This window comes from Prinia subflava, chromosome 2 (genome assembly GCF_021018805.1).
Source record: "Prinia subflava isolate CZ2003 ecotype Zambia chromosome 2, Cam_Psub_1.2, whole genome shotgun sequence".
In the NCBI taxonomy this organism is placed as follows: Eukaryota; Metazoa; Chordata; class Aves; order Passeriformes; family Cisticolidae; genus Prinia; species Prinia subflava.
The window spans coordinates 78,948,412-78,961,675 of record NC_086248.1 but is presented as its reverse complement, the minus strand read 5'-3'; the positions used below and the strand labels follow the sequence as shown (position 1 = coordinate 78,961,675).

Below are 13,264 nucleotides of genomic sequence, written 5' to 3'. Positions count from 1 at the left end.
TGTGCTGCTGCTGCATGCAGGGAGGTTTTCAACTAACTGGAAACACACCTACCAAAGCTGGGTAATAATTCTTGTGGTAATTAAAAACAGTTCTTTCCTTTTTTTGTTTTGAACAGCAATGTGAAGAGAAAATCACCTCAAACTAGCATGACACAGAAGTCTAAGACCTCTTACGGTACGGATATTTAGGATGAACTATTTGAGCCTAGATTTTACCTGGTACTTAAGCCAACCTCTCCTAACACTCAGCTGGAAGCATGCAGAATCAACCCCATCCATTTGGGTCAGAACCTTCCCATATGCTCACAAAAATACAAATGAAAATCATCACCCAAATTTTGCTAATTCACATAATCCCTTTCTCAAGGAAAAATGTGCTTGTCTGCAATTGACTGGGGGAGAGCCCAAGGCAGCACAGAATAAAGCAATGGACTGAGTCTCCAGTCAGTGCTGCCTAATGAAAAATCTTGAGGGCATAGCAGTATGTGCAGCATTTATCTGTGGGAGTGTTGCTCACTCCTGAACCCAGGGTATGAGCACCTAGCTCCGATAAGCAGCAGTGACCCAGTTACCTGCAGACTCCCTGTGCTGTACTCACTGCATCCTCAGCTACAGGGATCACACGGTAACATCAAACCAAGCAGTGAAGCTTGAATCCAGGTCTGCAGCAGGCCAGCAGCATCCTCTTACACTCAGCAGACACACTCTGAAGCACAGAAGACTGGCAGCAAGTAAATATCTCCCTCGGCTGAGGTCTTGCCTGTACTGCAGAATGCAGTTGCCGATAGCACAGAATGCAACAGAACAAGTGCGGGCCAACCCCACAGCAAACCTAATCCAAGAAATTAAATCCAACAAATTCACCCAGGGAGTCCAGGGGAAGATGAGGACAGGCTTCAGCCCAGGCCAGCAACACAAGCACAAATGCAGGAAGCCCAGCAGGTTGCACGTCCTGTTCCACAGCATCACCAGGGCTATTCTTAGCTGCAGGAGCTGGTGCAGGAGGGAAACGCTGGGAAGCCGACCAATGCTGTAACTAGAAACAGGGCTTAGGTGATGGGGGGTAGGGATTGCCATTTGGTCTCAGCAATACTTTAAGGTTTGTGTTGACTGCCACAAAACAAGCAAACAAACAAAACAAACAAACAAGTGATAAACTAAACCACCAATATATATAAATGCTAGCCAAAGTTTCAGTGGCAAGGCTTTCATGCCAGGTTTGAGATGCTAGCGCAGATCAGCCCGAGAAGGTGCCTGCTGAAAGCGCTTATCTGACTGAAGTCAGACAGTCCCACCCCACCCTTCTCCTGTGGCATTAGCTCCTCCAGTGGAAAAGGAGCAAGGAGTTGTTCTGGAAGTTGGATCTGGTCCTTGTGGAGAGGCAACTATCTTGGGTAGGAGGTCTAGCAATGACACAGGGGAAGGTGCATGTAGTAAAAGTAAGCTATAGACCTGAAGCTTCCGTTCCTGCTAATTTAAAATTCCCACACCAGCATGTCTCAAAAAGGATGTTCATAGTAAGTTCAAATCATATTTTTTCATGGAGAAGTAGAAGCAGCTTTGGAAAATAGCAGCACTCAAGCTCACATGTAGTGCTTACAGCACAACCAAACACACCCTCCTGCACATATAACTAATTACGTGGAATCACTTTTTCCCAGAAAAAGGAGCTGCTGAAGGGCTCCAAAATGAACTCATCACTGCAAGCTTATTAACAGCTCAAGGCAGGCATTGGTCACCACCCTGCCCTCCTCAGTACTAGTGCTGACAGCTGCAGTCAGTCCTTTTCTCCCAAAAAACCAAGCACACTGCAGTTTCTGAATGGAAACAAATGAAACTGAAAAGCACCAAAGCATCTTCTGCTCGAAAGCAGCTTTCTTCCAAAGACATTGAAAGAACAGTATAGAGTCCTATTAGGAAGCTACCTCATTGACCTTATGTCAGATATTTAACCATGGCCAATTAACAGGTCAAGAAGATTTTTTTATTCTTTTCAAAAACTGTTTTCCTCTGAGATAAAGAAATGCTTTTTGCATAATAAACTCTTCACGATGCTAGAACCGAGGAACTACTCTTATAATTGCACCTGTAACCCAGACAGTTGGAGGCCAGGACTTTAAAACCCATTTACGAACCTCCACCTCCTCTATTTGTGCTCTTTTCATCTCTTTTTTATGTTCTGGGAGATGGTGAGTGTGTATTTCTACTAGTTAGATTCCTTCCTGGGAGCTGATCTGAGAAAGAAATCCCAACTAAATGTTTTTGATAGTCAAGAGCTCCATTTATTTTCTCAGCACTTTAATACTTAACAACAAAACAAAACAAAACAAAACAAAAAAAAAGGAAAAAAGAAAAAATGACATTGTTCTTTATTTTAAAAGAAGGCAAAAAGAAATATCATCAATGAACAAACTATGCCAATTATATTTTAACATTATTCAGAAATAGGATCCAGGACATGAAAAAAAAAAAGAAGCCAAATTAATCCCATGTGCTTTTTGGAGACATACAGATGAAAGATATTTTTCAGCTTTGTGGTTTTGCTTTTCAACTAGTTGGACAACACGGTGAGTGCAAAATATAAATGTGAGCCTGCTAAAACATGGTGCTGCACCTCACACGCAGCTAACCACACAAAGCAAAGGTCACAAGGAATAATCAGACCTTCTGTTATCAGCAAAGCTACATTTGATTTGGAAAATTGTCAACCCTGGCTTCAGCTCAGGCAAATGGAGCATCCACCTCTTTCTGTCTAGCAGAGAAAGGAAAAGCCAAAGATACTGTGGACCTGAACCAAATGCATACCTAAAAAGGGTGTAACTGATGCTATGCTATGGAACTAAAATAGTCAGAACATATTTATATGCTTTTAAATATAGTTAGCAGTATTTCCCATTCCCTCCATGTGGAACTTGGAACATCTAGTTACAAAATTCACCCCCTCCATCCCCCCTGGTCTCTCCATAGCTGAAGAGATTAGAAAGTGCAGTCAAAGCAGGGGGCAGGGGCAGGAAAATGGCAAGAATCTTTATTCCTCCTCCCCAAACTCCATCAGGCAGTGTTTAATAAATTCAGATGGCCTGATTTCAGAAGCTAACAGCAACGTTAGTTTAGCTAAACTTGTTAACATCTTAGGACACTCAGGCTTTTTTTCCTTTCTTTTTAGAGAATGGGAAAAGGAATAAATCCTGGAATTATACCGATCTGACAGTGTTTCTGCAGCAAATTTAGAGACACCATAGCAGTTCTGATTTTAATCCATAAAATCTAGGTACTTTTTTCTTTAAAAGCCAGGCTAACACTGGCAGAAGCTTTGGACTCACTCCCACAAGTAATTCCTAGTGTGCAAGTAAGTACTCGTCAGCCCAATGAAACTATTTAAGAATACAGAAATTTTCAGGACTGAGCCCCTGCCATGACTTTCGGGGAGTCACAAGTTGGGGCTGGTTCTTTTATATAACTCTGTGTATGTCAATACTGCACCACTGCAATGTGGTAACTACAGACATTACCAAAGCCCACACTGGGTGTTGGAAGTAATTAAGCTACAATTATTAGGGGTTCCACAGAAACAATTTACTCTGCTAAAAAGGAAGACTGATGGTCCTGTGGCTAGCTCACTGAGCGGCTGAATTAGTTCTGCACTGCACCTTAGGTGTAGATATAATCTAGGAAGTGATTCTAAAATAGCATGTTCCTGGATGAGACACATAGCAAGGGTAAATTTTTCATCCAGTGATGTTTGGTACATCTCTGACACATTTAATCAGAAGCCTTAACAAGGCTAGAAGACAACTTCTAGACACTGAAGTACAAACTTATTTTGCCTTAAAATCAGTGTTCCATAATTGGTTTTATTTTAAAAATTCAGGAATGTGATACACAATACAATTAGCTCCCCACCACTGCAGTGTTTACTTACATGAGATTCACTAGTTTCATGCATTGTGGAAAAAAAAATTAAATAAAGAGAGACTGTGCAGTGCTTTTGAATGCTCTCAGTATTCTTAAACTGTGATCTTCAGAACAAATCAAGTCTGTATAACTCCAGACAGATCAAATTTTAAACAAATTGAGCTATTTCACAAGCTAGCAGGCTACAGTCGGGTCTCCTACAGTCAGAAGGGAGAAACTGTGTTCCTGCTGCTGCACAGCCACCACCCTGACCTCACTCCATGCTTTCAGGGAGTTTACCATCGAGGGCTAAGGAGACTGGAGGGCCCTGCTAACACCAGCTGGTGCTGCATGTGCAACAGGGCACATGACAGAGAGGCCACACAATTCCCCCTCCTGCCCCCATCATCATCATCACCATCATCACTGTCAACTCTGCATCCCGTCCTGATATTTAAAATAATGAGGGGGAGAGCTTTTTTGTCATTTTAGCTAGCCATTGCCTGCAATGGACACAGAAATAGAAAAATATGACTTCTAGCACAAAAAAAATTAATCGTTTAGAGTGGAATTAGTGACTACAACTCCCTCTATTCAGATGCATTTACTGAGACTACTAACCAATGATGGTAAGTGTTATGACTTACTAGTTGCCCTCTTTTTATAAGAGCAACAGGAGAGAAGTCAATCAGACTTCTCAGTGCTACCATGGTTTGATTTGTTGGTATTTTTTAAAATAAACTAAAGAACAGTTCTATGGTGCATTAGTGATATACAGCAGAACCTCAACAATTCATACTAATGACCGAGATGAATTTTAAACTAGTGATGAAAATAATTAGTGAAAGTTTACCATAGAAAGCAAGGATACACATTTAAAAAAAATAGTACTTTGTTCATTTCAAAATTTACTTGGTTAATACTCTCTAATATAATAGCAGTGGTAGCATACTCGGCAAATGTAGTCTCATACAAGATCTCATTTAACAGTCAACTCTAGATCATATACAGGTAACAGAAAAAAAGAGTTAAGATAATTCAGAAAAAACAAAAACATATATAAATACTATATTAACACATTTAAGTTAGTTTATGAGACTATACAACAAGCATAAACACAGAAAAAGGTGAGCAATGCTGGTGGCTGTGAAGCACCAACATCCCAAGCCAGCACAAAGCCAAGCTCACCCATGCACAGCCCCCAGCTTCCCGCGGATGCATCTGAGCAGCCAAGGGGCAGCAGCCCCGGCAGTGCTGTGCTGCAGCCCGGCAGTGCAGGCGGTGATGGGGTCCCTGCGAGCGGGGCAGCACTTCCACCTTCCCCTGCTTCGGCACACAGCGCTTGGCCCGGGTGTGCCGTGAGACAGGGCTGGTCTTGGCTCTGCAGACCGCACAGTTAATGCACAACACTGGGATTCCACCCATGGATAATCGAGAGTTGACTGCTATGCTCTGCTGAGAGCTTGGGTAAGACCACTGACATGGCTTGGGCCAATACAGGTCTGATGAGCAGCAGGACTATTTTTGTACTATTTAGGAGCAATTATGATGCAAGACACAAATTAGAAATGCAAACTAGGGACGTGTTCTGTATCTGGAGGCAAAGCTACATTCCCTTCACTAACAAAACATTCTTTTTTTAAAAAAAAATCTATATTTAAATACTGTTAAAAACCTGAAAACCACAGCATCGAAGAATTTCATAAGGCCAAAACTATCCTCAGTTCCCTATGGTTGTGCCTAGGTATTGCAATACATTTGTAGAAGTAGTAAATGCCAGGTAATCTAATATCTTATCCTCTTTCCAGTGCCTTCCAGTAACAGATCTCAAAGCTCTTCACACAACAGTTAAGCCTCACAACACCCCTGTGAGGTAGGTATTATCCCCATTTGAAGATAGGGAAACTGAGGCAAAGTGTTTATCATGTCCAGAGTCATAGAGCAAAGAACGGAAGATCTGAGTTGTTTTCCAGTTTTGCACACAGGAGCAATCCGTTAATCACAAGACATTAGTTCCCATACATAACATGAGAGTGGATCAAAAGGGCCAGGGTTTTAGACTAGATTTCTTGTATGTTTTATCTTTCAACTCTCATCTCATCTCTGCCAAATTCACAGAGTCCACAGAGCGGTTTCTCCTTTCCTAAGTGGCAGCACACTGTAACAGCTTCTTTAGAGCCAGTTTTCAATTAACTGAGTCCAGATTTTAAACCACAGATTCAGATACTAAGTGAAACTATGTGATACATAAACATCTCAAAGTGTGAAATGCAGTGAATGAAATCTTACTCCTTGCACCACTTCCTCAAAAGTCAGTGGAGGGCTCCTGAGGACACGGTGGGGGACCAGGACTGAAGTCACTGCAAGTGTTTACAGACACACTCAGCTAGAAGCAAAATGCACCATTACTTGTTGGGGAGCTGCTGTCTGTGCTTGGAAGCAGGAGTTACACTGTTGGTGCTTGGCAGACCTTCCCCAACAGAGCACTTATAGACAGAACTAATTATTTTATCTTAATAAACTCAGTATCAGCTAAATATTTATTTATAGCACTGTTGAGTCAAGGGTTCTTTAAACCTTGAAGACTTTCATGACCAGACACAACTTGAAAGTAACAGAAAACAGCAGAAAATCCATAAAATGTAAAAGTCTGTGTTACTTTATCGACCACCTTCATGTCTTGATCACAGAGCAGTATACAGTAGCTTGAACTGCCATTCTGACAGAAAAAAAAACCCTTTCACATCTGTTGTTTTCAATTACCTTGCTACCTTACCAGAAGAAGACACGAAAATTTCTGACAATCACATGATGCTGTCTTTAAATTATGCTGTGCGATAAATTAATTAGAAAAGCCTTCACATTTTTTATTGTTATTACATAGCTTTAAGAAAAATATGTGAAACTGCAAAGTGGTTTCCAGTTTTTAGTAGCTATATCTTTAAAAATGTTCTATGAACTTTGGTTTTTTAGGGCTTCTAAATAAACAATATATTAAGATATCTACAAATCAAATATAAAAGGAAAAAGTAGGTCCAAGAAATCTGTAACACAAATTGAGTTCTTACATGCTTATCCCTCAAATACCTTTTCACTGGAAAAAAGTATCTTAATTTGAAGCACAGCAAAAAGTGTCTGCTGAAATGTTGAAACTGGTTTTCTGAAGTGTTATAGCATAGGTGCACTTTCTGTCTGTCTCAGTCAAACAAAGCCAACACAAACACATTGTATCATGACAGTGACATTATATTCTTTAAAACAAGCATTCTATATTTAGCAATATGACAAGAACAAGGACTTCAGCAATTACACTATTTGGCAAAATTGCATCTCAAACGTCTGTCTCTTCCTCTTGCAACACAGCTGTTGACAAAGTCTCCACAACTCAGGCAGCACCCTTCAGGGAGTTACAAAGACGACTCAAACTGCTCGTTTTGATCGGTGTTTGCCTCCAGCTTCACTGAAGGGATGCTCTCTGACTTAGTCCTCCTCGTTTTCGGAAATTCGATGACAACTTCTGAACAAGAAATACTAAGTGACGAGGATTTTTCTGTCTTCTTTGCAGAACTATCTTCTCCCGCTCTGCAACACTGCTTCAAAGCACACTGAGTCCTGCAAGGAAACTCGCATTTCCCTCTCCCTGACTCGGAGCCAACGCTGGCAAACTCGGGCTGAATGGTAGTCGCGTGAATCCCTTCGTCGTGAAAGATCTCTTTGATACGCTTGGCCACCATCATGTACGTGGAAGGGTCAGGACACTTGATGTGAGCAGTGCCAATGATCCTACTGCCTGCTAGCTGCCAAATGTGTAATTCATGGATTGCTTCGACTCCTTCGAGGGTACGTAACTTTGAGTTCAAAGAATGGACGTCTATTTGTTTGGGAACAGTCTGGAGAAGGATGAGGGCTGACTCCCTAAGTAATGGGTAAGTTGTGTAAAGGAGTATACAGACCATAATCAAACAGAGGACAGGATCTAAATACAGCAACCAGCAAGGACCAGCCACCATAATGCTCTCTTGCTCAGACTTGTTAGCTCTGCCAAGTGCTTGGGATAAAGTAGCATTTTCCATGCAATGATTATTGACACATGGATTAAAGCAAGGCGCATCTTCAGGGCATGGATTCCACAAGCCATAAAAGAGCAAGGCATTCACTACCACAATTACTGAACCTAAGGCATCTCCAAAAACATGCAGAAAAACTCCACGCATGTTAAGTTGTGCACTAGAGTCTTCTTCAACTTCCTCTTCATCCAGAGGATAATGGCCAGCATTCCCATTCACTTGTACATCACTCATGTCATCTTTCATATCACCTGAGAAGAAAACAATAAAACAATTAGGCATGAGCTATATATAATACAAAATGTTACTGTAATTCCTTATGAAATCATATCCAATGGTAAGCATGGCACACTGAGTATGAAATCAAAAAGCAACTCAACCCACACACTTAGCAACATCTTCTCTGGCTAAGGAGAATTCACTTTTCCCAATGAGTGATCTAAATAATCTAGAAGGCAACTGTTTCTACATGCAGATTAAAGAGGTAGAGCGGCAAAGAATGAAGATGACCACGTTTTAACTTACTCTTCTGAAAAATTACTTTCACCTTTTCCAGCTGTTTAACCATTTACCTATTCACTGCTTGTTTCTAAAACAAAATGCAGAACTACAGAGGATATGTAAAAAAGCTGGTTGAAGTAGCTCAGTTAGTTACATTTGTTCCTTCTTTTGAAACATCGATAGACTGATCACATTGTTAAAACCTCTCTTCAACCATAGGACTTCATTGCTATTTCATATTAAAATCTGAAGCTAGAAGCTCAAAAGCTGTATGAATACAGCTGTCTAATAGCTTCTTTTCAGGTTTACCAATGCCTCTTCAAGAGGCTTCTGAATTCAAGGAAAAGGAAGTTCTTCCAAGATGGTGCATGAGTTAGCAGGACTGTGAGATAAAATCAGCTGAAATTTTAGGTCAAAACCGCAGAATTTACCAGCAGAATTAACTATAGGGCAGTGTAAGTTATCATTGAAACTCTCTGAGGATATGAACTACTGAAATTTATATTTCAGAATTAATAAATAAATAGTAAAATTACATTTTTATGCAAGTGATATATAGCTGTTGAGTAACATACAGCTTCTGATGTCCAAAGTCATATGTCATGGATTGTGCATAAATGAACATTTTAGTGCCCTCTTTTGCCACAACTATCTGCAATATTTACCACTCCAACACAGCTAACCAGCAACACAGGAATAAATATCATTACAAAGAAGAATCCTTTCTGAAAGAAAATCATCTTCCAGTGTTCAAATTGGAGAGAATTGCACATGATTAACCTCTTGCTTTTCTTCAGAAGTTCTTCTTTGGATACTTCCAGTGCTAAAGAAACGCAACAGGCACTGGCCTGTGACCTAACAAACTGAAACAAGGAGCTCTTACTGCTTCTGAGGTTATTGAGTTCAGACCTTTGTAAACATTAACACGTTAATAAGACGTGCAGCTTCTGCTGTTCGCCCTCATGGCTGCAATTCTGCAATTGCAGAGTGCACAAGTTCTCTCCTCTCGGAAGAAGGAGTGGGCTCCTACCAAGGCTGAGTTCCAAGCCCCAGCTCATTACCTTATCCAATACACTTCTGCCCTGAAGCTCCAGCTACATTTTCCACACTACCTCTAGGAGTTATGGAACATGGGACCTCTAACTTTCCAGAGAAGTACATACATTAGAGGGAAATATGTCAGGTTACAGAGTTCAGACCTCAAGGTCCACGATGACAGCAAGGAAAGAGGAACATTCACACTACTTTGTTCCAAATAATTGGAATAATGGAGATCTGAAAAGTCAGTACAGCTATCTGTAAGAGTGGGTAACAGGAAAGATAGTTCCAGAAAGCTCTTGAACTATTTTTAATGGCTAATGGCTAAAACATATTGGAAATATGTTTTTGAAATGTACCAATAAACTGATCATTTACATAAAGGTCATGCACAGAAATGCCTGTGCAGGACTAGCCCCTAAGGCTATGCCTACTTTTCACTTCCACCTTAGGAAATCAGGACTACCCTACTCTGCGATTTCCAGTAAAGGCACAGGACCACCCTTGTCTTCATCTCTACATCTCACATCTTCTCCCAAGCCTCCAATCACCTTTACATGTAACTTTGCCATAGGCAAACTATGAATGGCTCCATCCATTACATAATCATGACAGGGCACAGAAGGAAAGACAAACTGATTTTGAAGTTTCACTGCGACCAAAATTATGCCCTATTACCACCAAAATACCCACAACAAATTATTTGTTGTTGCCAGAAGCACATCCCTCATCTACATGAGACATTCCAGACAAGTTAGCTCACAACAATATGCCTTTTAATCTATGCTATAACCTTTTGATCTAACTAGTCTCAAACTTGGCTAAAAGCCCAACTTTTCACCATTAAAGAATAATTCCCAGTCCAAGATATGTATGAGATCAAGGGCTAAGGGAATTTTGCATTGTTTGAAACTAAATATTAGGATATATGTGTTGGAACTAAACCAACATTAAGAGCTTATTACGTCGTCAAGAAAACGGTGTAGTGTATTCAGAAGAACTTTCCTATCCTCCTGAAAAACCTATCTTTCCAAAGCCAACATGGAGAAGCAGAAACTAAGTTTCTCAAACGTGTATTGGAACCTCTGACCACAGAAAACCTGAAACTGTAGCGAATTTCACTTCCATCAATTAAAGCTCCCTTTAAGCTACAACAATGGTCTGATGATGTCACCCTGAAACTGAAAGAGAGAAATTGGTTCCAAAGCCTGAAGTCCATTCCTTCTGGTGACAAGGATGTCCTAGGAACAGAGAAATGGCAAACACACCTTTCACTCTGCAGGCGCGCAACATTTGGCTTCAACCAAGTAGCTTCAAAATGAACCATCCCGGCTTCTGGATCCACTAAAACATAATCCCAAAATTCCTACCCATGAAACCGTTTAACCACAATTGGGAAGGGAAGATTTTAACGTATGTCTGTGTGCAGGTGAGTGCACATGCCTTAGAAAGCTAAAGAAAAATTATTCCGAGACACCACACATGTGCCTTGGCACCAGGATGGTGTCACATTCCGGCTTCCACGGTTCTGACTGGCAATTTCCAAGACTTCTCCCTATTAATACCTATGTTATGAAGAAGCACAACGTTATTGCAGTGGGATAGACTTCAGTATGTTTGTTTTAGATAGTGAGTAGCTTCCCAGGTAGCTGATAACTGGCCCAATGGAGCAAACCACTGCCGGGACTGAGGCACTGAGCCGCACTCCATTTGATGTGCAGCCAGTTCGGATGGTACTGGGAGAGCGTCTTATGACAGCTCGTGTCGCTAGGCAAGAAACGCTTGTCATGTGCCTTCCCCTGCGGAACCAACTTTTTTCCCAGGGCAAACTGCTTTACTCAAGACACTTTTACACTCTGACTTGTCTGCAAGACAAACATGCAGCTTAGAGCATCTGAAGGAAAGGCGTGAGGAAGAGGTGAGACAGCCATGCGCACCGAGAGCTGCTAAGAAAGTTTCTCGCCTCCTTCCCAGGAGTGGGGACAGACGGTCCTCACAGAGCCCCTACAGAGGCCGGACCAGGTGGGACCAGCACGGCCACCGTCCTGCTCGGGGAAAGGATCCCTCCCGCTTTTCTACGCGTGGATGGGGCAGCGGCGCTTCCCCGCGGGGCTTACCCAGCTTCTCCTGGCTGACTCCGTTGGAGCTGCTGCAGTTCTCCACCAAGGTGCTGGTCTCCTCGCGGTGCAGCGCAGCCTCCCCGTCCCCAGGCGGCTGCTCGGGCTTGGGGCCGCCGCGGGGGTGCTGCTGCCGGCCGCCGTGCGAGTGCCCGTGGCCGTGGGCGTGCCCGTGGCCCCCGACGCCGTGGTGGTTGAAGAGGCAGAGCCCCAGCAGGTTGATGATGAGCCCCGCCACCCCCACGGCGATGACCACCAGCGGCTGCTGGATCTCGTGGGGCTCCGTGAAGCGCTCGATGGCCTCCAGCAGGATGGTGAAGCAGAGGGCGGTGAGGAACACGGCGTTGACGAGGGCGCCCATCACCTCGGCCCGCACCCACCCGAACGTGTTCTTCTTGGTGGCGCGGGTGCGCTGGGCGAAGCGCACGGCCACCAGCGCCACGACCAGGGCCATCACGTCGGAGAGCATGTGGAAGGAGTCGGAGAGCATGGCCAGCGACGACGTGACGCGGCTCACCGCCACCTCCACCACGAAGAACAGGAAGGTGAGCGCCAGCATGCACAGCAGCCGCGCCCGCCGGTTCTGCCAGCACCGCGGCCCGTCCGGACCCTGCGCCGCCATCCCCCGGCACATCGCGGCCGCCCCGGCGGGGGCGCGAGGAGCGCGGAGAGCGGTCGGAGACCCGAGCGCTCGGGCGGCCGCTCCGCTCCGCTCCCCCCGCGCCGCCGCCGCTCCCTCCGCAGGCGCCGGGCGAGCAAACTTTGCACCCGAGCCCCCTCACTCTTTTCACACGGAACCCGAGCGCCGCCTCGGCCACGCCCCCGCCTTCGTCCCATTGGCCGGCGCGCCCAGCCCGCCCGGCCGTGCCCTCCCGCCCCCGCTCCCGGCCCCGCTCGCCATTGGCCCGCGCACCCTCGCGACAGCGGCGCCCCGCCCCCGCCTGGTAACGCCCAGCGAGCCGCGGCCGCCCCGTTCCGCCCGCCCGCGCCCGAAACGGGGGGTGGGCGGGGCTACGCGTGACGCGGCGGGGAACGACGGACTCCCATTGGCTCACCCCGCCGGCTTTCCCCTCCCGCCCCGCCCCCGCAGGCCCCGCCCGCGGCGAGCGGGACTCGTGCAAAAGGTGCGCTTCACACGGCCCCGGCCCGGCGCGCGCCCGGGGGCGGGGCTCCGCCTGCGGGCCGCGGGGCGGCGCCCGGCGTGAGGGGCGCTGTGACGTCACGCGTCCTGAGCGGGGATTTCGGGTGGGACTTGCGCTTTTGCGGTGACTTTTTGCGGGAGGGGGGCTCTGTTTAATTCTTTTTCTGGTCGTGACACCGAGGGCAGTAAGATAAGTGCGGACGCGATCAATAATATCTGATGAGCGGCTAAAGAAAATTGGAAGAGAAGAAGAAGGAAGTTTTGCTTGGAGTTTTGAAAGGCTTAATAATTTAATATAATAGCATATTAATCAAATAATTATATAATATTTGCTATAACATTAAATACTAGTTATTAAAATTTATAATACTTTTTATTATAATATAGCGGAAAATATGTAAATGCTTAAAGGTTAGTCCCTGGTCACTGTTTGGTTTGTTACGCTTGTAGATAGGAAAGGGAAAGCAAGTGTTTTGAGACATGCAGGAAAATCACAGAAACGTAAC

At 44.5% G+C, this 13,264-nt stretch overlaps 1 protein-coding gene across 1 annotated transcript; it reads right to left on the bottom strand.

The window, feature by feature from the left end:
- Positions 1-2,338: 2,338 nt before the first annotated feature.
- On the bottom strand, positions 2,339-12,389 carry SLC30A1 (solute carrier family 30 member 1). The gene is made up of 2 exons (XM_063390713.1): positions 11,618-12,389; positions 2,339-8,212 (listed from the first exon to the last, which is right to left on the bottom strand). The coding sequence occupies exons 1-2, from the start codon at positions 12,249-12,251 to the stop codon at positions 7,302-7,304; spliced, it is 1,545 nt and encodes a 514-aa protein (XP_063246783.1). The 5' UTR covers positions 12,252-12,389; the 3' UTR covers positions 2,339-7,301.
- Between the last annotated feature and the right edge of the window lie 875 nt (positions 12,390-13,264).

Coding starts and splice junctions, on each gene's coding strand:
- SLC30A1 (XM_063390713.1), bottom strand. CDS start 12,251: ATGTGCCGGGGGATGGCGGCGCAGGGTCCGGACGGGCCGCGGTGCTGG. Junction 8,213..11,617: donor AGTCAGCCAGGAGAAGCTGG/GTAAGCCCCGCG, acceptor TTTTCTTCTCAG/GTGATATGAAAGATGACATG.